This window comes from Geotrypetes seraphini, chromosome 4 (assembly GCF_902459505.1).
Source record: "Geotrypetes seraphini chromosome 4, aGeoSer1.1, whole genome shotgun sequence".
Lineage (NCBI taxonomy): Eukaryota > Metazoa > Chordata > Amphibia > Gymnophiona > Dermophiidae > Geotrypetes > Geotrypetes seraphini.
The window spans coordinates 143,089,559-143,116,421 of NC_047087.1; the positions used below are offsets into that span (position 1 = coordinate 143,089,559).

At 45.5% G+C, this 26,863-nt stretch overlaps 1 protein-coding gene across 10 annotated transcripts in view; it reads right to left on the bottom strand.

Annotated features, from left to right (window-relative positions):
- The window catches only part of RSPRY1 (ring finger and SPRY domain containing 1), a 351,216-nt gene that overhangs the window by 242,446 nt on the left and 81,907 nt on the right, over positions 1-26,863 (bottom strand). For 9 of the 10 annotated variants that reach the window (XM_033940897.1, XM_033940898.1, XM_033940896.1 and 6 more), the window contains 2 exons: positions 20,699-20,751; positions 7,242-7,354 (listed from right to left, as the gene is read on the bottom strand). In XM_033940897.1, the coding sequence (XP_033796788.1) occupies positions 7,242-7,354; positions 20,699-20,751 (166 nt within the window). The remainder of the gene's footprint in view (positions 1-7,241; positions 7,355-20,698; positions 20,752-26,863) is intronic. The other variant, XM_033940899.1, reaches the window with a different exon arrangement.

Consider the following 26,863-nt stretch of genomic DNA (forward strand, 5'->3'; position numbering starts at 1 on the left):
AGCAGCTCATCCTCCAGTGGAGAAGCTGTGGATGGGCCGGCCGTAGCCGCCGAGGATTGCTGCGCCATCTTGGCTGCCTCACCCTGGTGAGCTGCTCACGTGCTATCTTGTTTTTACATTTGCAGTGGCTGAATATTGGAACTTTTCAAGTTTCTTCTTGCTCGCCATGCACTCTAAGATCGGGATATACCGTTTGAGCATCCCAATCTGCCTCGGAAGGTAGTTTAGCTTTATTCAAAGATCGAGCCCCAACGGAGCTCAACAATTAAGCTGCCATACTTCAAGATGACGTCCAGAGGATCAGAAGTATGGATCCAAGATGGCCACTGCATGTTTGCTGCGGTGAGGACGCCGTCGATTTTCAATCTTACCTGCACTAAATATTCCAAAGAGACGGGGCAGGAACGCTGGCGGTGCCTCCTGGTGACTGACTGCCCCTTCGCTAGCGATTGACGATCTTCTTCGGCATCTGCAACAGGAGCAGGAAGCGTTGGGGGCTAGCCCGCTTGGGACACCGCCGGGGAGTAGTGCAATGGTGAAAACCTCAGGGCTCGACATTACTGTAAGCCCCAACGCGAGGACGCCACCCCATCAGCCATTGCCGCAGGCAGCCAGCTCTCCACGGGACCAGAAAGCACCCGAAGAGGTAGCCCTCTCGTCTCCGGAGGCCAGTGTGTTGGAGGGCTTGCCATTTGAGACATCTCAGAGTGGCGTGCTCACTCTGGTAGGACCTGCGACCGGGACAACTAAGGCTGGGGGAGCACAAGACTTCATGGAGGCAAACCAAATCTCAGAACAATCTCTCACAGCACAAGTACACTTTTTTACTCCAATTAAACCTCCAGAAGTCACTCTTAAAGCGCTATGGGACTTGGTAGTGAATTTGGGAAACTCCTTAAACCCTCAAATTAAAAATTTGGATAAAGAACTTAAAGAACAGAAAGGAGAAATAAAATTGATTAAACAAGATATATCTCAGTTAAAAGTAGAGGTACAAAATACAGGTAAAGAGCTAACAATAGTAAAAAATAATCAAGACTCACTGGTTAAAGATAACATAATTTTGAGGAGGAAATTGGAAGCTCTGGAGAATATTGGCCGAACTAACAATTTGAGGATTATAAATTTTCCTAAGATCTTATCAATCTCTCCTTGAGAAATGGTGAAGCGGTACTTTATGGAAATATTGGAAATTCCTGAAAGTTCTCTACCTTCTCTTACAAGGGTATATTATAATCCTGTTAAATCCCAAGTCAAAGAAAAAGAAAAAGTTGAGGAATCTCGGGAAAGACCGTTGGACATTTCTGCAATACTGGAACAATCGGATAGAGAATTGGCTGTTCCAGCCACTCTCTTGTTGTCTGTGACTTTGGCTCCAGACAAGGATTGGATATTAAAACTTTTCTTTAAAAATAGATCCAAGGACTTCCTGGGACATCATATTCAGATATTTCCTGATGTCTCTAGAGAGACTCAAAAAAGAAAAAAAGAATTCTTAATTTTGAAACCTGGAGTGACTCAAATAGGGGGTATTTTCTTTCTGAGATATCCATGCAAATGTGTTGTCAGATACAGTTCTTTGAAGTATATCTTTACAGATCCATCTCATTTGATAAGTTTCCTCTCAGTGAAGCGTCTTGAGAAAGGAATAGCTGCGCCTAATGAAGTTTAGCTCTCTATACTGCAGTAGACACGCTTTTCCCTAAAAAAAATTTTTTTGATTAATTTTGCTCTACTCTTTAAATCTTGGTTCCAGTTATTGAGGACTAGTGTGTGATCAAATGAGTCTATTTTATGTATTCTTATATTTCTAAGTTTGATGTGTTTTTCAATTTTGGAAAATAAGTTAATTTGGTTTTTGATTGCACTTTTCTGTACAAGATTTTTATGCTTGGTAAACATTATAAAATTGTATAAATAAAATAAAATTTAAAAAAAAGATGACGTCCAGAGGTTGTTCAGCTTAGATAATTTCTTACAAAACGGTTCGATCTCTTCTGTCAGCGCACTCATCGCTTCGCTGTAAGTCCGTTTATTCACGATTCCATGTCTCTTGTGAAATCTCCACAACCACCCATCACTAATTTTTATTTCAATTTTCATGTGTTTAGCTAATGTCTTTGCTGTATACTGCAATTCCACTCTGCACACATTTACACAACAAGAATGCTGCTGAATGTACCACTTTATTACACCCTCTTCCAGCGAAGATTCTTGTGCCATTTTAAGATTTTTTTTTCTCAACCAACTGTTAGAATCCACATCACTGGACAAAGCAGATTTTTACAGCTTTTCTTTTGCTTTGCGAATGTCCAATATCGTTTGATTTTTTGACACCATATTCCTCACAAACTTGAGGCACAGATACGCCCAATTCCACTTTCTCAATGAGATCCAACTTTTGTTTTATACTCAAATTTGTCCGTTTTTGTTTTTTATCCATGACTGCTTTGGCTTAATTTGCTGCCAGAAATGGAAAGGTCTGTTTGAGAGACATTGCACATGCTCGGCCCTCCTGCCCGGAAGTGCGTGATGATGAATATGCGGTCTGGTAAATCTAAAGTCAGGATAAACGAGATCCGGAAAATCGAGGGTTCACTTTACTTAGAATGGTTAACTTTAATCTTGAGTAAACATAGCATACATATATAATAGTGTAATAATGCAAATGCAAACATGATACCCTAACCAAGCAGCTAGGAGGCCAACAACAATCATAGTGCAATCCATCTGAGTCTATTTAAAATCTATTACAGATGTCTTTGAAAACTGCTCAATTGACTCCTCAGTCATTAGTAGCGGTATAGAAACTTCCAATAAAGATAAAGATAATTGAATAATCAAAATATTGGAAAAACATATCCTAATCAGAAACCTTTATAGAGCTAAAATATTTCCCCAATTCTTTATAACAAAGACTAATCTTCATATCCTTGAGAGGGCTGCTGCTGGACCGTGCAAAGGGTGCTGAAAGAAAGTGGGGAGGAGAGGGGAGGAGGGTGCTGAAGGGAAGTGGGGTGGGGGTGAGAGGAACAAATGCTGAAGGGAAATGGGGAAGACAGAATGCGGAGAAGACGCTGAAGGGAAATGGAGAGCGGGGAGAAGACGCTGAAGGGAAATGGAGAGCGGGGAGAAGACGCTGAAGGGAAATGGAGAGCGGGGAGAAGACGCTGAAGGGAAATGGAGAGCGGGGAGAAGACGCTGAAGGGAAATGGAGAGCGGGGAGAAGACGCTGAAGGGAAATGGAGAGCGGGGAGAAGACGCAGAAGGGAAATGGAGAGCGGGGGGAAGACGCTAAAGGGAAATGGAGAGCGGGGGGAAGACGCTAAAGGGAAATGGGGAAGAGAGAGTGGGGAGAAGACGCTGAAGGGAAATGGAGAGCGGGGAGAAGACGCTAAAGGGAAATGGGGAAGAGAGAGTGGGGAGAAGACGCTGAAGGGAAATGGGGAAGAGAGAGTGGGGAGAAGACGCTGAAGGGAAATGGGGAAGAGAGAGTGGGGAGAAGATGCTGGAGGGAAATGGGGAAGAGAGAGTGGGGAGAAGATGCTGAAGGGAAATGGGGAAGAGAGAGTGGGGAGAAGATGCTGAAGGGAAATGGGGAAGAGAGAGTGGAACATATATTGAAGGGAACTGGATGGAAGGAGGGGATAAGGGAAGGGATAAAGAAAAAAAGGCATTGGATTGGGGAGACAGATACCAAATCTGAGGGGAGGAAAGGATAGAGATGCTAAAAACCACCTGGGGGAGGGAAGGAAAGATAGAAGAGAAGAAGAGAGAGATGCCAGACAATGGGGGGAGCGAAGGAAAGAAGATGGGTGCCAGACCAACTAGGGGGGTGGAGGAAGGGAGAGGCACAGTAACAAAGCATATGGAAGAGGCAGAGAGAAGGCAGACAGTGGATGGAAGGAATTGAATGAGGTGAAGATGAGGAAAGTAGAAACCAGACAACAATGGTAGAAAAAAAAAATTTCAATTTTTTTTTTTTTTTGCTTTAGGATAAAGTAGTATATTACTTGTGTTGATAAACATTTATAAACAAAGCCCTGCCAGCTGAAGATCTCTTTCTCTAGTTTGGCAGCCAGAACTTTGATTTAGAAAATGACAATTGTACAGAATATTGTTTCTTTTTATCCTCTATAATAAAACCCTAAGCACACATGGTTTCATGATCCCTGCCACCATGCTGTGTGCCTCCGTGCTGAATTCAATTTGAGGTGAGTGGGGTAGCTTGCGACGGCTTGCGACATGGGCAGTGCTTTGAGCAGCAGTGGCGGTTTGACTCCTGCGCTGCTGCAACGCCTCTTCTCACCCCCAGACCAGCAAACGCAGCAGCCATGGGGCATTTGCTAGGCCGTCCCACTCTGATAATGCGAGGTGGGCTGGCCTAGCAAAAGCTCAGAGGCTGCTCGAGCTAGCGGATGCTGGACAGGGGGAGCAGGGAAAGGAGAAGGAGTACTACTGGACAGAAGGATCAGGTAAGAGGTGCTGCTGGGGGAGGTAAAAGGAAGGGAGAAAGCCTACTGCTGGACAGGGGCAGCAGGGAAGAGGTGCTGCTGGACAGTGGGGAGTTAAAACGAAGGGAGAAGGGCTGCTGCTGGACAGGGGAAGCAGGGAAGGGGTGCTGCTGGACAGGGGGAGGTAAAACAAAGGGAGAAGGGCTGCTGCTGGACAGGGGGAGCAGGGAAGGGGTGCTGCTGAACAGGGGGAGGTAAAACAAAGGGAGAAGGGCTGCTGCTGGACAGGGGGAGCAGGGAAGGGGTGGTGGTGGACAGCCAAGGAAAGAGAGAGACAGCAAGAAAGAAAGACAGACAGCGGCCAAGGAGAGAGAGAGATAGAAAGAAAGACAGACAGACAAACAGAAAGTGGCCAAGGAGAGAGAAAGAAAGACAGACAGACACATCTATTCTAGCACCCGTTAATGTAACGGGCTTAAAGACTAGTACTTTAATAAAAGAAGTTCAGTATAAAACTATTCAAGGCTTGTGGATGGGATCAGATGGGGGATGGGGGCCGAGCTTGCAGGGACAGGACAGGATGGGGCCGAGCTCGTGGGGACAGGCAGGAACAGGGACCGAGCTCATGGAGAGAAGCTCACGGGGAAGGGGCGGAGATAGGGACAAATTTTTTTCCCTGTGTCATTCTCTAGTATGAATATCTACCAGTCTCTGAACTGTGGTTGAGACCTTGCTTGCTTTCTTTCTTTAGGTGCCACACTGATGAGTTCACAAACCAGTCTGCTAAGGGCTGGGTGAATTTGGGCTTGTAAGTGTTCCGAATGATCTACAGTACCCAACGGTCTGATGAGATCTGCGCCCAGGCCTCCACATACTCAGAGCAGTCCCCCTATCTTCACAGAAATGGCTCTGATCCTGGCATCATTGTGCTTTCTTGGAGGCTAAGTGGGATGAGAACGGTCTACTGTCAGGTAGAGACTTCGGCGAACAATCTACCACATTGGCCATAAGATCGACCAGCCCCTTTCCAAACAACATTTACCCTTTGAAAGGAAGTCTGCTGAGCATAGCCTTGGAGGTTGAATCTCCTGCCCATTGCCTGATCCAGTCAAATAAGTAGATCAGGGGGATCCAGAGCATTCTTCGGGCTGAGACAGAATAAACTGAAACTTTGCTCATGAATCTGATGATGTCTCATAGAGCACTGACCACCCCCTATTAATAGGGGTTGGGGCAAAGGCTTGCTTTATGCCAGCGTAAGTCCAAGCAATCTGACATGTATTTGTCACAAAAGAGGCCACTGCAGCCGCTCTGATTCCCAAGGCCAGTGCTTTGAACTGTCTTTTAAGGATTACATCCACTCTGTGATTCACGCCTCCTTCACTTGGCAGGGACGTGCGTTTGGTTACTTGCGCTACTAAGGAATCTACCTTAGGGTGAGCAAAAATCTGCTGGCACTCCTATGCCATCAGATACAGCTGAGCCATTGAATTGGCTACCTTTAAATGATCCTTCAGGAGCATTCCAATGCTCCATAACTTAAACACTCATATCAGGATACCAGGGGGGGGGGGGAAAAGGACTGGACTCTCACTTCACTCAGGATAGAATATGGAGCGGACGGAGTTGGCTGAGAGTCCAGCTGTAACTCCCGCGGGGAGTCAGTAATGAGCTCTAACAGAACTAAGAATCTGAACAGATGGCGTATTGTGGGGTCCTCCCCTTGGTTGAGAACCACTTACTGTATCTTGTGTACTTGCTCCTGCCTGAGACCCTGTATCCTCCAGCAGGGAGAGCTCACTCTGTGACAGTAAAGGCATAAAGATAGACCCCTCATGCTCTGAATCTCTGTCCAATAGGTCCACCGGATCCTGGCCAGCCTCTGATACTGAGCCAGACATGCTCTGGAAGCCCAAGCCTCCTCGTGGGCCTCCTTATGTGCATCTAAATCTCCCCTGGGAATACTAGTCATCCAAATAAGCTCTCCACATCAGATTAACAAATTCAGGAGAAAATGCTGTATTAGGCAGTATGAAGTCCTCCACCTCATGTCTCTTGGGATCCACTATTTCCATGCTCCTACACTTAGGTAAGCCACTATTCTGGGGCTCTGGAAGACCTTTTCTCCTAGAGACCTGAAGGGAGGGTAAGCCTGAAGCTCCCACCCCATCACATGTTGCCTCATTGCCGAATATCTATGGCATGCTTTGCTTGCAGTAAAAATACCGGCAGTAAAAACTGAAAGTAAAGCGTGCCATAGATATTTGGCCCTGAGGCAGCGGAAAAAATAAAGGAAGTCTGCGAAATGCTGGCTGTGTTGACTTTGGTTTTTCCCTAGTGGCATGGAGCGATAATATAAAAGGAAACAAGATAAAGTTTTTTCTAAGTGGAATGGAGCAGAGAGACTCAACAAAGAAACAAGATAAATTAAGTTACTCTTTTTATATTTAGAATAGTCTGTTGGTGCTTTCAAGTTGTGGGTGTAAAAAGAAACATTATAGAGGGTTTTTTTTTTTTGATGACTATATTGAGGAGTAGAATTGATATAATACGCTAAACAGATTTGGAGAACCTACTGTGCGTATGGCTCCAGTTTCTGAGGCTTTTTTCCCCTGGATCTACACAAGTGAGATGACAGATTACTGTGTTTAACACTACGAATTAAAGGACCCCTCAACTTAAGAGTGGGATTTAGCATTTATCTAGTTTTTTATTATTTGGACCACTTGGTCAGACAACAATTTTTTTTGTTTAGAGAAAATATCTACATCATGTTAGTTAACCTACTTTAGTTGGTAGCGGACATTCATCCAGTAGTAAAGTTATAACAGCTGGTCCCAGTGGATCTTCTAATGGAATAACTCTAATCAGCGACTGAACAACCTCCAGCCAGCCCTCATCTGTTAATAGAAGCAAATATTACTGCATAAATATCTTAAAATGTTAAGAACATGCCAAACTAATATTCACATAGTTGGCAGAGTAGCATTGTGGATCATATAGCTGAGAGATATGGATATATTACTTTTGTTCGCTATTCACAACTTATGATGCACATTAGAAACTCAATATCCTCTAAGTAAAAATCTAAGCTCTTCAAGAAAAAGACTGTATCCAAGTCAAATCTATTCAACACTGATTTGTTCACAGACATTAGATTTAACATATGGTTTTTAAGATATTGTACAATAAATGATCTATAATTTAAAAACAAAATGTCTCAAATTTATGGGGATATTTTGTTTCTAAGCACATTTTCCAAGTGAGAACACTTACTGGAGAGGCCCCATCTGTCTATCTACATAGACCCAAAGACACATACATGTGCATGCATATGCCTTATAAAGCCCCTATTTCTATTGAGCCAAGCCTATACAGCTGTCTCCATTCACCTCATTCTTTGCCACAAATCATGCCATATGCACCAAAAGCAAATAAATTTATAAGCTTTATATTAAAATGGTTGTCTTAGTATTTAGACAAAAATGACCTAGTAGTTAAGCAAAAATATTCTGTCAACAGATGAATCAGCATCACTCAAACTGCAGAGAAGCAGATAAGTACTAATCTCTGATTCCAAGTGGCCAGTGAAAAAAAGATAATTAATTACCTGGAACAGGTGTTCTCTGAAAACAATAGGCATATATTTTCACATGAGGGTGACCTCATCCATGGACACAGAACGGACACTACCAAGAGCGCTGTCACTTTAAATCTATAGGCAGTGGGAGACATGATGCTGTGAGTGGTGAAGGACATGTTTGCCTGGAGCTGCTCAGGGAACCTCCCGAATCTCTGTTCATCTGTTTTTTGACAGTGTTTCCATGCCTTATTTTCTTTGTTTGGAGGAGTAAATAGCTTATGGGCAGATTTATTATCAGAGTTCCAGAGGATATGGCTAACCGCGCTCAAAAAAGTTCTTAGCAGCAAGACCACCAAAGATAAGATGGTGCTTGCCACTTCCTCGGGGCCTGATTCTCAATCACTCCACTTGAAAATGAAATTACCATGGCGGTAGTTTATGCTCTTAACTCCTGCTTTCAATCACTTACAGAACAGTTCACAATGTTCTTACCAATGTCACAAAACGTACTGGAGAACTGGAGGTGCAGGTGTCTGATTTGGACACATGTACAATATCCCAAATGGAAGTCAAGCATCTGAAATGGCAAGTACAGGAGGCGGCTGACAAGTTGGACAACTTGGAAAATGGATTCCACCATGACAATCTAAGATTTGTGGGGTTTCCTGAAACTCTTCAAAGTTGAGGCTTACCCAGGTTTTGGAGGATTGGCTGGTGGAAGTGTTTTCCTTGACTCAGGAAGAATGACCCTACTGACAAGGCCGGATTAATCAATAGGCCCAGTAGGCACGTGCCTAGGGCCCAAAACTGCGAGGGAGGCCCGCTGAAGGAGGACAACTCATCTTGCTATTTTTTAAAATAGCAACGCCCCCCCAGCAACGGCAACGAGCCCCCCCCTCCCCAGCAACGGCAACGGGCCCCTCCCAGCAACGGCAACAGACCGCCCCCCCACCCACAGCAATGACAACGTGGCTGGATCAGTTACTGGAAGGTCCCGCGCTGACTGCTTCTGCCGGTCTACCCCCCTCCGACGTCACTTACTTGCTCTGGAAGAAGTGACGTCGGAGGATGGAGCAGCAGAAGCAATCATCGCGGGACTTTCCTGTAATAGATTTGGCTGCGTTGCTGTTGCTGCGGGGGGGGGGGGGGGGAGTTGCCGTTGCTGTGGGGGGGGGTCTGTTGCTGCAGGGGTGCTACCCGTTGCGGGCAGAGCCGACAGCTGCAATGTTTGGATGGGGAGGGAGAAAGGAGCATGGAAGGGTGGTGGAGGGAGAGAAAGGGGGCAGGGTGGTATGGAAGGGTTGTGAGAAGGATGGTATGGAAGGGTGGTGGAGGAAGAGAAAGGGTGCAGGATGGTGTGGAAGGAGAGAAAGGAGCATGGAAGGGTGGTGGAGGGAGAGAAAGGGGGCAGGGTGGGATGGAAGGGTTGTGAGAAGAATGGTATGGAAGGGTGGTGGAGGAAGAGAAAGGGGGCAGGATGGTGTGGAAGGAGAGAAAGGGGCTGATGGAATTGGTGTGCAGGGGAAGGGGAGAGATATAAGGGGAAGGATACTAGATGGAATTGGGTTGAAGGGAAAGAAAGGGGACAGATGCTGATGGAATTGGGGTGCAAGGAAAGGGGAGAGAGACATAAGGCAGAAGGATCCTGCATGAAATTGGGTTGGAGGGAGAAAAAGGGGGGCAGATGCTGATGGAAGTGAAAGGAAGGGAGAAGAGAAAATGAAATGCCCAACCATGGGGGGTGTGGGAGAGGGAAGGAGAGGAGAGAGATACCAGACCATTGAAGGAGGGAAGAGAAGATGATGGATGCCACACCAATTGGGGGGGGAAGAAGAGATGGAAGGGAGAGGCAGACAATTTCTGGAAGAGGCACAGAAGGACAGAAGATGAAAGGAAGAGAGTGACAAGAAGATGAGGAGAGCAGAAACCAGAGAAGACAAAGGTAGAAAAAAAATTCTATTTATTTATATTTTTGCTTTAGGGGACATGCATCGCTGTTTCTGTGGTGTTGCATTGTATGCAAAGTCCAGTTTCTTGGTGGTTTTATTTAACCTTTGTCTACGTATTTCTATTTTATCCCCCCTTTTACAAAATTGTAGAGCATTTTTTAGCGCTGGCTGTGGCTAAAAACCATACTACGGTTTTGTAAAAGGGGGAGAGGTTAGTTTGTGATTACATATTCCATACTAGGCAAAGGTGTTTTCTGTTTATATGAAAGACATGTTTTTTTTGTTAGCGTTGACTAGCCTTGTTTGGCGAAATGCATCAGGCATGGTTCTTGGGATCACCTTGAATTAACCTGATTTGAATCTCCTTATTTTTATGCCAATCTTCTTTTGTTTCATGTTGGATTCTTGGTGGACTGCTTGCCTTGTTGTTTCATTGCAAGTTAACATACATGGAGTGGAACGTACTAGAGGAGTTACAGATTTGGTTGTTTAAACATAGTAACATAGTAGATGACGGCAGATAAAGACCCAAATGGTCCATCCAGTCTGCCCAACCTGATTCAATTTAAATGTTTTCTTCATAGCTATTTCTGGGCAAGAATCCAAAGCTTTACCTGGTACTGTGCTTGGGTTCCAACTGCTGAAATCTCCATCAAAACCTACTGCAGCCCATCTACACCCTCCCAGCCATTGAAGCCCTCTCCAGCCCATCCTTCCCCAAACGGCCATATGCAGACATTGCAAGTCTGCCCAGTAGTGGCCTTAGTTCAATATTTAATATTATTTTCTGATTCTAGATCCTCTGTGTTCATCCCACGCTTCTTTGAACATAAGGGTTACAGTTGGTTGATGTAGAGCAGTGGTCTCAAACTCAAACCCTTAGTGGGGCCACATTTTGGATTTGTAGGTACTTGGAGGGCCGCAGAAAAAATAGTTAATGTCTTATTAAAGAAATGACAACTTTGCATGAGGTAAAACTCTTTATAGTTTACAAATCTTTCCTTTAACAGTTAAAGGAAAGATTTATAAACTATAAAGAGTTTTACTTTAAGCAAAATTGTCATTAACTATTTTTTCTGCGACCCTATTTTTTCTGCATCCCTCACATTTAAAGTTTAATATCTTTTCTTTCTCAAAGCTGACACATTTCAATCACTATATTGAAAATAAAATCATTTTCCCTACCTTTGTTGGCTGGTGACTTTATTTTTCTGTGCTTTTAACTATATTTCCAGGACCTTCTTGTCTTTTGACTGTTTTTCTCTCCGTCTTCACTTTCTGCCTTGCATCCATCTTTGGCATTAACTTAATATTCAATTTTTCTGCTTTCTTTTAAAAATCTACGTTTCCATGTCTTCCCTTCCCTTCTATCTCTCTCTTCTTCCGTCCCTATTTCCATGGTCTGACATCTCTTTCTTTCCTTTCTCTCCCACCCTCCTTCCTTCCTTCCTTTCCCCTGGTCTGGCATCTGTCTCCTTCCCTCCTCAAACTTTTTTATTTCTTTCACCCTGCCCCCTTCTCTTTCTTTCTCTTTCCATGCCTCCTTTCTTTCTATGTCTGTTTTTCTCTCTCTCCATGCCCCCTTTCTTTCTTTTTTCTTTCTCCATGCCCCTTTCTGTCTGTGTCCCATCTCCCTTCTTTCCTTCTATCTGTCTCCCTGTCCCGCCCTTTCTTTCTTTATTTCTCCCTGCCCTCCCCCAAGCCACCAACATCGGAGAACAGGCCAGCGCCGAGTTCTTAGTTCTCCCTACTTATCTTCCCCAACACGAGGCTGACCAATTCTCACCACCCGACGTCAATTCTAACGTTGGAAAGGAAGTTCCGGGCCAGCCAGGCAGCAATTGACTGGCCCAGAACTTCCACTCCAACGTTACATTGACATTGGGTGGTGAGAATTAGTCGGCTCCCTGGAGAGCTAAGAACTCGGCGCCAGCCTGTTCCCCAATTGCTGCGGTGTTAGCCTAACGAGTGGCTACAGGGATGGTGCCGGGATATGAACTTCGGATTCCTAAACCATGGGGAAGCGCTACAAGGACTTCAGGGACCAGACGGACTCCATCTGACCAGTAGGGGTAAGAACGTCTTCGGACACCGACTAGCCCGCCTGCTTCACAGGGCTTTAAACTAGGTAAGTCGGGGGAGGGTACCCATTCACATATTAGTGCAGAAAGGAATTATCCTGATAAACTCCGCTTCCATGTCCAAGGTAAGTACCCACATTGCAAACAGTTCTTTAGGAGTCACACCGACTCGGGTAGGATACGCCTCACAGGGACTTAGCAAACACAAGATATGGAGGGCCATGTATGTCAATGCACACAGTTTAGGTAACAAAATTCTAGAATTGGAGGCTGAAATAAGGAATGCCGACCTAGATGTGGTGGCAATATCTGAAACTTGGTTCACGGACTCACATGGGTGGGATATGGCTATACCGGGCTACAATCTACTTCGTCAGGACAGAGAGGGCAGGTTAGGAAGGGGGGGTTGCTCTATACATTAAAGAGGACATCAAAACCACCAGGATCACACATGTCAAGTACACCGGGGAGTCCCTCTGGGTAAACCTGGCAAGAGGCAGAGAAAAATGCCTGTATCTAGGTGTGGTATACAGACCCCCAAGACAACTGGAAGACATGGACGCAGAATTAATTGAAGACATAGAGAATATCACTCTACGAGGAGAAGCTGTACTGCTAGGGGACTTCAATATGTCTGATGCAGACTGGAACTCATTTTCAACGACAACCAGCGGTAGCAGGAGGCTCTTAATCTCCATAAAGGGAGCACGTCTCAAACAAATGGTAACGGAGCCCACTAGGGCCCAGGCGATCCTCGACCTGGTACTCACCAACGGGGAAAGCGTCTCAGAGGTCTCAGTAGAAGATACGCTAGCCTCCAGCGACCATAACATAGTATGGTTCAACCTTAGGAAAGGCTTCCCTAGATCAAACACGAAAACAAAGATACTCAATTTCCGGGGCACAGACTTCGCACGCATGGGAGATTTCGTCCAGCGGACGCTGCAGGACCAAGCTGAGACCGATGATGTAGAAGCTAAGTGGTTAAGACTGAAATCAACCATACATGAAGCAACTAGCCGCTTCATAAAATCAGTAAATAAACGACAAAGAAACAATAAACCCCAATGGTTCACCGCGGAGATCTCGCACCTCATTAAGGAGAAGAAAAAAGCGTTTCTCTCCTACAAGCGCACGGAGAAAAGAGAGACAAAGGTAGAATATAGGACCAGGTCTACAGTGGTCAAAATGGCAGTTAGGGAGGTAAAACTTCGAGTGGAAGAAATTCTGGCAAAAAACATTAAAAAGGGGGACAAATCCTTCTTCAGGTATATTGGTGACAGAAAAAGGAACACAGGCGGGATATTACGCCTTAGAAGGCCGGACGGAAGTTACGTGGAAGCAGATTCCGATAAAGCCGAACTACTGAATGAATACTTCTGCTCAGTCTTCACCTATGAGGCACCGGGACACGGTCCACAGTTGAAGGCAACACAAAGCACAGAAGACCCGTTTCAGAATTTTGAGTTCACACCAGGTGAAGTTTAAAGTGAACTGGCAAGACTCAAGGTGTACAAAGCCACGGGACCAGACAATTTGCACCCAAGAGCGCTCAGAGAATTGAGCGATGTCCTAGCGAAACCGTTGGCTGAGCTATTCAATCTCTCCCTAAGTAAGGGGAAAGTTCCCCTGGACTAGAAATTAGCTAATGTCGTTCCTCTGCATAAAAAGGGTTGCAGGGCAGAGGCTGCGAATTATAGACTGGTGAGTCTCACATCAATAGTGTGCAAACTCATGGAAACACCAATTAAAAGCAAATTGGACATGATCTTGAATGAAGGGAATCTTTGGGATCCCAGTCAGCATGGATTCACCAAGGGTAGGTTCTGCCAATCCAATCTCATCAACTTCTTTGACTGGGTAACAGTGCCATCAGGAAGCCGTTTGCCAACATTCCCTCCGACGCAAGTCAATTACAGCAGTTGCGGTCTGTATGCGATTGTCCTCTCCACAATTGGAAAACTTGTGAAGTGGAGAGGACAGACCACGGGTCGCAAAATAGTCCCTGGGGGGCCGCAAGTGGCTCGTGGGCCACATGTTTGAGACCGCTGAGGTAGAGTGAGGCAGTTGAGAGGCGTTGTAAACTTGGTTATTAATATAGACTTATATTTTGGATAGTATAGCACAGTTACTTACCGTAACAGGTGTTATCTAGGGAAGCAGACATATATTCTCACATGTGGGTGACGTCATCCACGGAGCCCCGACGCGGACAGCTTTTCAAGCAAACTTGATTGAAGATTCAAGTTTGCTGTGCTGCACCACGCATGTGTGCCTCCTGCTCCAATAGAGGGCGCATCCCCTCCTCGTGGTCTCCAGTTCACATAACCAGCAAAGAAGCCAACCTCGGGGAGGAGGGCGGGTTGTGAGAATATATGCCTGCTGTCCCTGGATAACACCTGTTACGGTAAGTAACTGTGCTTTATCCCAGGACAAGCAGGCATGATATTCTCACATGTGGGTGACTTTTAAGCCAACCAAAAGGGGAAGGAGGGAAGTTGGCAATTTAAGAAAACAGATTACGCAAAACCGATTGACCAAAACGGCCATCGCTTCTGGACAGCGTATCCAGACAGTAGTGGGAGGTGAAAGTATGAACCGAAGACCACGTGCAGCCTTGCAAATGTCCTCAATAGGTGTGGACCTGAGGAACGCTACCGAAGCTGCCATCGCTCGAACCTTATGTCCCGTTACCCGACCATGCAGCGCGAGACCAGCCTGAGCATAGCAAAAAGAAATACAAGCAGCTAACCAGTTGGACAAGGTGCGCTTGGAAACTGGGCGTCCCAATCGATTAGGATCAAAGGACAAAAACAATTGAGGTACCGTCCGATGAGACTGAGTGCGTTTGAGATAAAAAGCCAACGCTCTCTTACAGTCAAGAGTGTGAAGCGCCACCTCTCCAGGATGAGAGTGGGGCTTGGGAAAAAACACAGGCAGAACAATGGACTGATTGAGATGAAAATCAGACACCACCTTAGGTAAAAACTTAGGGTGAGTGCGGAGAACCACCTTGTCATGATGGAATACAGTGAAAGGTGGGTCCGCCACCAAAGCCTGCAGCTCACTAACCCTCCAAGCAGAAGTGAGGGCAAGCAGGAAGATCACCTTCCAAGTGAGAAACTTAAGATGACACTTATCCAGATGCTCAAATGGAGGTTTCATAAGTTGAGCCAGAACCACATTAAGATCCCAAACCACAGGAGGAGGTTTGATAGGAGGATGAACATTCAGGAGATCCCTCATGAAACGAGAAACCAAGGGATGAAGAGAAAGAGACTTTCCATCCAGGTGCTGATGAAAGGCGGCAATCGCACTAAGATGCACTTGAATGGAATTGGTCTTTAGGCCAGAGTGAGATAAATGAAGTAAATACTCTAGAACCGAAGAGACAGGGACTGACACCGGATCCTGACGGTGAGAGGAACACCAGGACGAAAATCGAGTCCACTTCTGTGAATAGCAGAGTCTAATCGAGACTTTCCGAGAAGCCTCCAACACCTCCCTGACTGACTGAGACACAGGGATAGAAGTCAGGGAGAAAGAAACCAAGCAGTCAGATGAAGAGACTGAAGATTGGGATGTAACAGTGAACCCTGACTCTGAGATAGCAGAGAGGGAAACACAGGCAGAAGCAGAGGTTCCCTGACGCTGAGTTGAAGTAGCAGGGAAAACCAAGGCTGACGAGGCCACCGAGGAGCAATCAAGATCAGAGTGGCCCTCACCGATTTGAGATGAACCAGCGTCCGCAGAATCAGAGGGAAAGGCGGAAACGCATAGAGGAACTTCCCCTCCCAATCGAGGAGGAAGGCATCGGCCTCGAGACGATCTGGGGAATACATCCGGGAACAAAAGAGGCAATTTTTGATTGAGGGGGGAGGCGAACAGATCTATCTGAGGAGTCCCCCACCTGTCGAACACCTGTCGCAAGACCTGAGAATGCAGGGACCACTCGTGCGGCTGGAGGAGGCGACTGAGCCTGTCCGCCAGACAGTTCTGCTCCCCCTGTATGTAAACCGCTCAAAGGAAAATGTTGTGGGAGATCGCCCATTCCCAGAGACGCAGAGCCTCCTGACAAAGGGACCAGGACCCCGTCCCACCTTGCTTGTTTACGTAATACATCGCCATCTGGTTATCTGTGTGGACGAGAACCACCCGGTCGTGAAGCAGATGTTGAAAGGCCACAGCGGCGAGATAAATGGCCCGAAGCTCCAGCACGTTGATGTGACAGCGACGATCCTCTGCTGACCACATTCCCTGAGTGTGGAGACCATCCAGATGAGCCCCCCAAGCGTACTCCGACGAGTTCGTGGTTAGGACCTTGTGGTGTGGAGGGGCGAGAAAGAGCAAACCCTTGGAAAGATTCGAAGAGTCAGCCCACCAACGGAGCGATCGTTGCAAAGAAGGAGTCACTGTCACAGGACGGTTGATCGAGTCCCGGTCCTGACGCCATTGAGAGGACAATGTCCACTGCGGTATCCGCAGATGTAGACGGGCAAACGGTGTGACATGGACGGTAGAGGCCATATGGCCCAGAAGCGTCATCATTTGTCGCGCCGAGACAGAGGTTAGCAGCGAAATCCGGCGACTCAGATTTACCAACGCCTCCAGATGCGGAGGAGGAAGGAAGGAACGAAGGCGAACCGTGTCCAGCACAGCCCCGATGAACTGTAAGGACTGAGAGGGGTACAGCTGGGATTTTGGAAAGTTTACCTCGAACCCCAGACTCTGAAGATAAATAATAGTCTGTCGGGTTGCTGAGATAACCCCCCTCTCTGGTCGGAGCCTTGATCAACCAGTCGTCCAGGTAGGGGAATACCTGCAGACCCTGGGAGCGCAAGGCAGCCGCGACCACTACGAGACATTTCGTGAAGACCCGGGAAGACGAGGCCAGGCCAAAGGGGAGGACCCGATATTGCAGATGAAGGTCTCCCACCTGAAAGCGCAGGTACCTGAGATAAGCGGGATGCACCGGAACATGTGTGTAGGCCTCCTTCAGATTGAGGGAGCAGAGCCAATCGCCCTCGTTGAGCAAAGGATAAAGAATCGGAAGGGAAAGCATCCGAAACTTTTCCCGCACCAGAAACTTGTTTAGGCGTCTCAAATCCAGAATCGGGCGCAGGTCTCCCGTCTTTTTCGGTACCAAGAAGTAACGGGAGTAAAACCCCCACCCTCGTTGACTGTGGGGGATCACCTCCACCGCCCGCAGGCGAAGAAGGTCTCGAGCCTCCGATAGAAGGAGGGACAACTGCACCCGATTGGGGGGACACGCACTTGGAGGGCTGTCGGGAGGAACCTCCCAAAAGTTGAGTGAGTACCCTGATGAGATTACGCCAAGGACACATGAGTCCGACATGATGGCCTCCCAACGAGGGTAAAAGGCTCGCAGACGGCCCCCGATGGGAAGAAGGCCAGACGGTGGCGCGGAGGGGGCCAGCCCCCGTCCGCGCATCCCGTCAAAAGGATGAAGACGGCTTTGCAGGCGCAGTAGGCTGAGATTTTGGTAAAGCCCTAGAGTGAGCCTGCGGGCGCCGAGGCGGAGGCCTAGAAAAAACCGGGGTGGACTTCTGGGGTAACGTCGAGGCAAACCCCGGAAAGGTCGAGAGGCGGGCGGCTTAGGCTTCGGACGAACGAGAGAAGCAAAGGACCGTTCATGTTCCGACAAACGCTTCGTAGCCGCCTCAATAGTGTCGTCAAACAGTTCCTTACCGACACAAGGAAGGTTTGCTAACCGATCCTGGAGGTTAGGATCCATATCGACCAGACGCAGCCACGCCAGCCGGCGCATGGCCACAGCAAAGGCAGCGACCCTGGAGGAAAGTTCGAAACCGTCATAGGCGGCATGGAACAGGTGCAGACGGAGACTCGAAAAATCCTCCAGGAGGAGGACAAATGCCCCTCGGCGAGAGGCTGGCAAATCCGCCGAGAAGGCACCCAACAGCCCAATGAGATGTTTAAGATAAGATGAGAAAGTGAATGTGTAGTTCAGCACTCTAGAGGCCATCATAGAGTTCTGATACAGACGGCGGCCAAACTTGTCAAGGGTCCTGCCCTCATGACCTGGAGGGACCGCCGCGGATACCCGAGAAGGGTGAGCTTTCTTCAAGGAAGACTCCACCAGCAAAGACTGGTGGGACAACTGCGGTTGCTCAAACCCCGGGCAGGGCACCGTACGGTACTTAGACTCCATTTTAGATGGGACAGCCATCACCATATAAGGAGTCTCGAGGTTCCTGATAAAGGTCTGCCAGAGCACCGGGTTCAACGGCAGCCGGAGGGACTCTCGGAGCGGAGAGGGCATATCCAGCTCCGCCAGGTACTCCTTGGAATACCTCAAGTCTGATTGTAGGTCCAAGTCAAGGGCGCGTCCCATGTCCTGGACGAACCTCGTAAAAGAAGGGCGGGATGTTCCCGTAGCCCCTTGCGGGGACGGGGAACGAGACCTCCATCTCGCTGAAAAAGAAGGGGAAGCCTCCCTCGAGTAGCGAGGTTCCCGCTCAGACCCTCGTTCCGACATCGGGGACATGCTCGGAAAGCGAGGTCGAGGGTTGGTCGGCAGCAAAAAGGTCCGCCATGCGGGCCCGGCGGCGGTGGAGCGCCCGGTGTTGAAAAGTCGCGCACCGGGGACAAGTCTCGGTTGGATGATCGGCCCCCAGGCAAAGGATGCACCAGCGATGCGGGTCAGTGATGAACAATAGACGCTCGCACCTGGTGCACTTTTTAAAGCCGGTTACAGGCCGGGACATAGAAAAACAGTCGGCCACGGCCTACAGGCCACGCGGCCGCGACGACTCGGGGGCCCCCGGGTCGAGAAAAATGAAACCGCGGCTACGCGATACAGCAGGAAAGAAAACAAAGACAATAAACACGCGCACAGCGACTTCCCACGAAATAAAATAAGAAATCGCGGTGCAAAGAAGTCACTTGGGGCAGAGCTAGAAAATACAAGTCTTCTTAGCTCCGCGGAAAAAAACGAACTGGAGACCACGAGGAGGGGATGCGCCCTCTAGTGGAGCAGGAGGCACACATGCGTGGTGCAGCACAGCAAACTTGAATCTTCAATCAAGTTTGCTTGAAAAGCTGTCCGCGTCGGGGCTCCGTGGATGACATCACCCACATGTGAGAATATCATGCCTGCTTGTCCTGGGATAATACTGTTTTTACAAATATTTGAAAACTTTTTTATATGCATAGAAAGGGTTCAGAGTTAAATTAAGTAGGTGGGAAGGGAAGGAAGAGGGATTTGTTCAGAGATGTTTGGGGGTTACATAGAAGAAAAACTGTGCACTGGTATGCTAATCTTTGTTTTGAATTTAAAAAAAAAGAAATACAAGTGGAAAAAAAGAAGTAAATAAGAAAACAGATAAATGGGGGCGGGGTAGGGGCGGGGCAGGGCCAGGGGGACCCAGTGTACTTGAATTAATCCTGCCCTGCCTACTGGATTGAGCAGGCCCATTACTTGGGTTGGCGGTGGGACATTGCAGTGCTATAAACAAAAGGTGGAAATCCTCCGTTGCTACAAGCTTACACACACTGAAACTTGATACGAAAATGTACTTATCCATATCTTTCAGGATTCTCAGGCTTTATTTAAGCACCGCCGGGCCTACCATGCTATCTGCACATGGCTTGTGGAACATACGTTGCACTTCATGTTACTATATCCAGCTCAACTGAAGATTTATACTGACAGCAGTTGGAAGCCCTTTGAGTCTACATAAGCCTGGCTATCTGCCAGTGAGGCACCATCTTCGCCCTCACAAGCTGCAGGGGTATGATAAGACTTGTGCCAAGGATTTCTCTGAATGGCCTGTGAACTTGTTAGCTTCTGGACCTGACATTCACTGGAACATGCAGTTTCTTTACCATAGCTTTTTTGTTATTGCTTTGGTAGTCTTGTGTGGGTGGAGATCTGGGGGGGGGGGACATTGTTGTCAACTAAACCTCCGTTAGAAAGGTATAAAAGCAGACTCTTTATCATTATGACTGGGATATCCACGCAAATGATTATCAATAACTGTAAAAATTGGAACAGACTAAGTTTTCCCTTTTGGTGAGAAACTTTATGTTTATGTTATAAATATGAAAAAATGAATTCAGAAATATTGTGTCATAATAAACTATTTAAATTAACATGGGGTCCATTGACGAATTTTGTTAACTCTGATTATTTGGATGATGCCTTTATTTCCTATTTGATTTGCACATCCAGGGAGGGTGGGAGGGAGGGGTGTACATATATTTTATTGAATTCATTGATCGAATGTAAGTGCTATCTAAGATGTTAATTGTATGTACATATTTAATGTACTGTTCTCGAATTGAAAATTAATAAAGATTTATTTAAAAAAAAGATCATTTGCTAACAGATAGCATGTCTTACTGTCATTATTGCATGTTATTCTTCTAGGACGACAGGATATAAAATCAAACAAATAAATAAATAAATTTGTCTCAGCACCTACTGTATAGGATAGGCCCTGTGGCAGACAACATGATAATGGCATTAGTGCACACTAACTATTAGTAAATGACTCCTTAAATGTATGACTAGAGAGAAAACATTTTTATACAATTCTGAGTTTATTTAAAACACATTATAGATTGGAATAGTAAACCAAGTTTTTATACCTGTCTCCGCCATTTCATGCAGTGTGATCATGGAATAAGGAGGTTCCTGGTCACTAAATAAACACAAACACATATTGTGAAGATAGTTTAAGAGTTTTCACAGTCACAAAGTTAAATAAAAATACAATCACTAGACTCTTGCTTTGGGATTAGCTTATCAGTAGGGCAAAATTTGTTCTTAACTGTTAAATTTCTTTTCCTTGAGTCCTGATAGACTAGTCCTGATGAGTGGGTTATGTCCTTCTAACTGCAGATGGAAGCAGAAAAAACCCCAGTATAAAGTGTGATGCAGCCCTGGATCTTATCAACAGACTACTGAAAAGTTCTGCAATACCTGAATGGCATTAAATTCAATTTTAAACATCAAGAAATATACATCAACCTTTTCAAACAAAACTTTAGCACTAAAAAAAAAGCACCACTGCAGGGAGGAACACTGGAGCAGCACCATACAGCCCTACCACAGCCTCACTGCACTGCAAAGAGCTGCCTTTTTATGTTGCATCAAAATGCAGCCCTATAGAACAGCATCAAGGTATGGCCTCATCCGCAACATTAAACACATTATTGTAGCCTATAAGAGGCAATAATAAGTTCCCAGATCTGGCAAACTCAGAAGACTCTCATTTGTAGAACAGCAATGGGAAACCCACAAGGTCCTCACAATGAGAATATATCGCAAGGAGTTTATGCCCAGGAGGGAAGGGTTAGGGTGGCAGTTTTAGATGGAGATTTAATCATTAGGTGTGTAGATAGCTGAGTAGTTTGTGATGTGAAGTGGCTTGGTCACTTGCCTACCTGGTGCAAAGTTGGCAGACTAATAAGTCCATCTAGATAAAATCTTAACCAGTGCAAAGGAAGAGAAAGCTGTCTCAGTACATATACATGGTTTATTAAACTTGTTATACTGCTCGTTCATTTTATTGGTCCAAGCGGTTTACAAAATACAATAAATGTAAAATAAAATAAAACTAATATAAAAAAGAACTCCATTATTAGATAGTATAGACCTAACCCATATAAACAGAAGACATACTAAGAAGCATTCACTCTTACAAAAAGCATTCACTCTTAAGTAAAATCGTATAAAAACCATTAAGTTCTAAAATTTCACCAGACTGCTAACTGACAATCAAGAACATTCAGAACATATGAGTAATATCAGATTGATTTAGATCTTGTCCAAATGCTTCTTTTTAAAAAAAGTGTTTTTAACATAATTTTGAAAGATTTTAAATTTGCCTCTAGTCTCACCTCTCTTGGCATACGGTTCCATAAATTTGGAGCTGCAAAGTAGAATGCTTTATTTCGAGTAGATTCCCACTTAGCTCTATGAACAGAGGGTACTACCATTCTATTATCCTAAATAATCTCAAGATTCTTAATGGTGAATAGGGAATCAAATATGAATGTAGGTAAGCAGGCTGTAAAGAATAGAAAACTCTATGCGCAAGAAATAGAGTTTTAAATTGGATTCTATAACGAATGGGTAGCCAGTGATATTGCAAATAAAGCAGTGTTTTTCTTAAAGCCTAAAACTTTTATTGCAGTATTCTGTAGGGTTTCTAATCTTTTCAAATTCCTATTTGAGTTCCCCAAGTATACAACATTGCAATAATCAAATTTTGAAATTATTAATGCATGAAAAAGAGTATGTAGATATTTCTCCTCTTATGGTCCTCAAAGCCTTTAATGTGTAAAATCTCTTTTTTAAGAACATAAGAATTGCCGCTGCTGTGTCATCATGCTCAGCAGTCTGCTCATGCGGCGGCCCCCAGGTCAAAGACCAGTGCTCTAAATGAGTCCAGCCTCACCTACGTATGTTCCAGTTTAGCAGGAACTTGTCTAAATTTGTCTTGAATCCCTGGAGGGTGTTTTCCCCTATAACAGACTCCGGAAGAGCGTTTCAGTTTTCTAACACTCTGGGTGAAGAAGAACTTCCTCACGTTTGTACGGAATCTATCCCCTTTCAACTTTAGAGAGTGCCCTCTCGTTCTCCCTACCTTGGAGAGGGTGAACAATCTGTCTTTGTCTACTAAGTCTATTCCCTTCAATATTTTGAATGTTTCGATCATGTCCTCTCTCAGTCTCCTCTTTTCAAGAGAGAAATGGCCCAGTTTCTCCAATCTCTCTCTTGTTTTTCAAAGATCAGCCGATAATCAACCCAAATTCCCAATGGGATGTTCTTTCCAAAAATTTCAACTTCCAAATTTGGTTGTATGTAATGTCCTGTAATCCAACAAGACACACATTTCTCAATACGCAGGACTAATTTATGGTCAGCTAACCATTGGGCAATCACTATGAGTCCTTCTTTCAGAGGATTCAAATCTAAATGAATTGGATCAATTTTAGCAACCGGTAGAATATCATCAGCATAACAATATACTCTAAAGCCCATCTCATGAATCAGAAAAATAAGCGGTGCCAAAAAGATGTTAAACAATATGGGAAATAGAGCAGACCCTTGGGGGACTCCATAAGATAGCTGATATTTTTTTAGAAGTAGATGTCTTTCCTTTTACTGAATATGTCCTATTATGTAGAAAAGATTCAAACCAATTCAAAACAGCGGACCCTATTGATTCCAACCTTTTTACTATTAAATCATGGTCCACAAGATCAAAAGCAGCAGCCAGATCCAAGGAGATAGCAAAAGGATAATATCCATTATCCAACATTTCCAATGTTTCACTGAGAAAACAACAGACCAAAGTTTCAGTACTATGTCCTGCACAAAATTCAGCCTGTCTTGGATGAAGCACGTTTGTTTTTTCTATAAATTCCACAAATTGATTCAAAACATGTGGGTACAAATGACATAGGAAAATGTTGGAGGGAGGTTCTGGAAAGCACAGTTACTTACTGTGACAGGGACAGCAGGCAGATAGTCTCACATGTGGGCGACATCATTCACGGAGCCCCAATGTGGATAGCTGCAAAAGCATTTTTGCTTGAAGAACTTAAGAAAGTTTGCGAACTGCCTGCACCACACATGCGCGAGTGCATTCCCGTCCGATGCCGCTCACAGATCCTCAATTCCATAAGCCAGCTAAGAAGCCAATCGGGGAAGGTAAGTAAGTTGTGAGAATATCTGCATGCTGTTCCTTGATAACACCTGTTACAGTAAGTAAGTGTGCTTTATCCCAGGACAAGCTGGCAGCATATTCTCACATGTGGGACTCCCTAGCTTACTAGAATGGGATGGAGGGAGAGTTGGTCATTAGGAAAATAAATTTTGAAATACTGCTTGGCCGAAGTGACCATCCCGTCTGGAATAAGATTCCAGACAGTAGTGTGATGTGAATGTATGAATTGAGGACCAAGTAGCAGCTTTACAGATTTCATCAATAGGAGTGGAGCAAAGAAAAGCAACTGAAGCTGCCATAGCTCTGACCTTCTGTGCTGCGACACAGCTCCCCAGTTGTAGCCCAGCCTGAGCATAACAGAAAAAGATTCAAGAGGCCAACCACACAGAAATCATTCTCTTGGATACTGGACGTCCAAACTTGTTAGAATCAAAGGAGACAAAAAGTTGAGGAGATGCTCTATGCGGTTGAGTTTTCTGCAAATAGTAAGCCAATGCTCATTTGCAGTTCAGAGTGTGAAGAGCCGTTTCCCCAGGATGAGAGTGAGGCTTAGGAAAGAAAACTGGAAGTACAATAGATTGATTAAGGTGGAATTCAGTGATGACCTTTGGAAGAAACTTGGGGTCGGTGTGATGCACCACCTTGTTATGGTGAAACACTGTGAACGGAGGATCCACCACCAGTGTTTGAATTTCACTGACTCGTCGAGCTGAAGTAAGAGATGAGAAAGACCACTTACCAAGTAAGGTACTTGAGATGAACCGCAGACATTGGTTCAAAAGGAGGCTTCATCAAAGTAGCAAGGACCACATTAAGATTCCAAACTACTAGAGGTGGTTTGAGTGGTGGTTTGACATTGAAAAGTCCTTTCATGAATCTGGACACAAGAGGTTAAGCAGTGAGAGACTCATAGAAAGCATTAAGAACACTGAGATGAACTCTAATTGAAGTGGTTTTGAGACCTGAATTGGATAAATGAAGAAGATAGTCCAATACTGAAGCAACAGAGGTGGATTTAGTCTCATGATGATGAAGAACACACCAGGTGGAAAACCCATGTCCATTTCTGATGGTAACACTGTTGCATGGACAGTTTTCTAGATGCTTCCAAGATTAGTCTGACAGGCTGAGAAAGATGATGATCAGCCGATGTTAGGCCGAGAGATACCATGCTGTCAGGTGCAACGCTGCAAGACTGGGATGCAGAAGAGATATGCGATTCTACGTGAGAAGGGAAAATTTGAAGAGGTATGGGTTCCTTCACACTGAGTTGAAGTAGAAGGGAAAACCATGGTTGTCTGGGCCACCGAGGAGCTATAAGGATCATGGTGGCCGATTCCTGTTTGAGCTTGACAAGCATTTTTAGAATGAGAGGGATTGGAGGAAAAGCACAGAGAAACTTGCAAGTCCAATCCAGTAGAAAAGCATCCACTTCTAGACAGTGAGGAGAGTACTACCAGGAACAAAATTGGGACAGTTTGTGGTTGTGGGAGATGCAAACAAATCTATCTGAGGAGTCCCCCACTGAGAAAATATGGGACACAGAACTGCAGAGTTGAGTGTCCACTCGTGTGGTTGAAGAAATCCTTCTGAGTTTGTCTGCAAGAGAATTTTGTTTCCCTTGAATGTATAAAGCTTTCAGGAATATATTTCGAGTAATGGCCCAGTTCCAGATCTTCTGGGTCTCCTGACAAAGACGGATGGACTCCATGCCTCCTTGTTTATGTAATACATCACGACCTGATTGTCCGTGCAGATAAGGACAGTGTTAGTCACAATGTGCTGAAAAGCTCTGCGAGCATTGTAGATGGCTCTGAGTTCCAACAGATTTATATGACAAAGGCGGTCCTGGGCAGACCAGTGACCCTGCGTGCGAAGATCGCCCAGGTGAGCTCCCCAAGCGTAAGTGGACGAGTCCGTGGTCAACACTTTGTGATGAGGAGGAGTATGGAGCAACAACCCTCTGGATAGATTGGAAGAGTTCATCTACCACTGCAGCAAATGTTGAAGCAAAAGAGTGACTGTAATGTGTTGAAAGAGGTTTGAACACTTGAGACTACCAAGATGTGAGAGTCCATTGAGGTATCCTGAGATGGACTAAGAGGACCTGCAAAGGAAGTGGAAGTAGTGGGACCGTTAGGAAACAGTTGTCAGCCTAGAGGCTTATGGGAGATTATATCAATCTGACCCTGGCATGGGAAGGCAGATAGACCCTTAGTGCAGGGAGACTGTGTTAAGTATCCCTCATATGTTTTAAGTTTCCCTGATTGAATCATGACTAGCTAAAAGGTGTTAATGTCTGATTAAGAGGGTGCTTAGGACAATGGTGCACAGATCAAGCCAGAGACTTAATCCCGTCACCATGCTTGCAGATGTCACACTCTCCTTTGTCAATTAAATTGACCATTGTCTCAAACAGTTTGCAAGTTCTAAACAGAAAGATACTGGGAGATACAATATTTTCTCTAGTCAGAATAAGATTCCAAGGTATAAAAGCCTGCTCTCTGCTCTATCAATCTCTCTCTTTTTCTATGGAGCTATCTGTGTCTCTTTTCCTATCAAGCTATCAGGAGAGGGGTCTTGGCCCTCTCTCTCTCTTTCTATCTAGCTATCTCTTGGCTCTTGGCTTGGCACTCTGGTTCTCTCTTTAGCTCTCTCTATCTCTCTGTCTATCCTTCTCTTTATCTATGGAACACGAAACATCACCCCATCCCCCTCTCTCTCTCTCTCTGCCTGCCTTTCCCTGAAACTTCACATTCAATTCCTTCTGGACTCTGTAAGGCAGGGGAACTGCTGGGCTCTCTATTTAAGTGTAATGCTCTCTGCTTAATTGTAATGCTTATAAATATTACTTTTCTGTAAGACTATTTCTATAATATATTCTTTATGCAAAAACCTTTGGCTGTGCCTCTGATTCTACTTCCTGGTGAGTCATCAGTGAGGGAACTGAACCTGGGACCTGGCGTTGGTCAGTGCGCATTTCACTTAACCCCTACCACCTAACATTGTGGGGCGCGACCATCCTTACCATTTTACTAAACTGACATTTTGGGGGCTTTGTCTCGGTCCTTCCTGA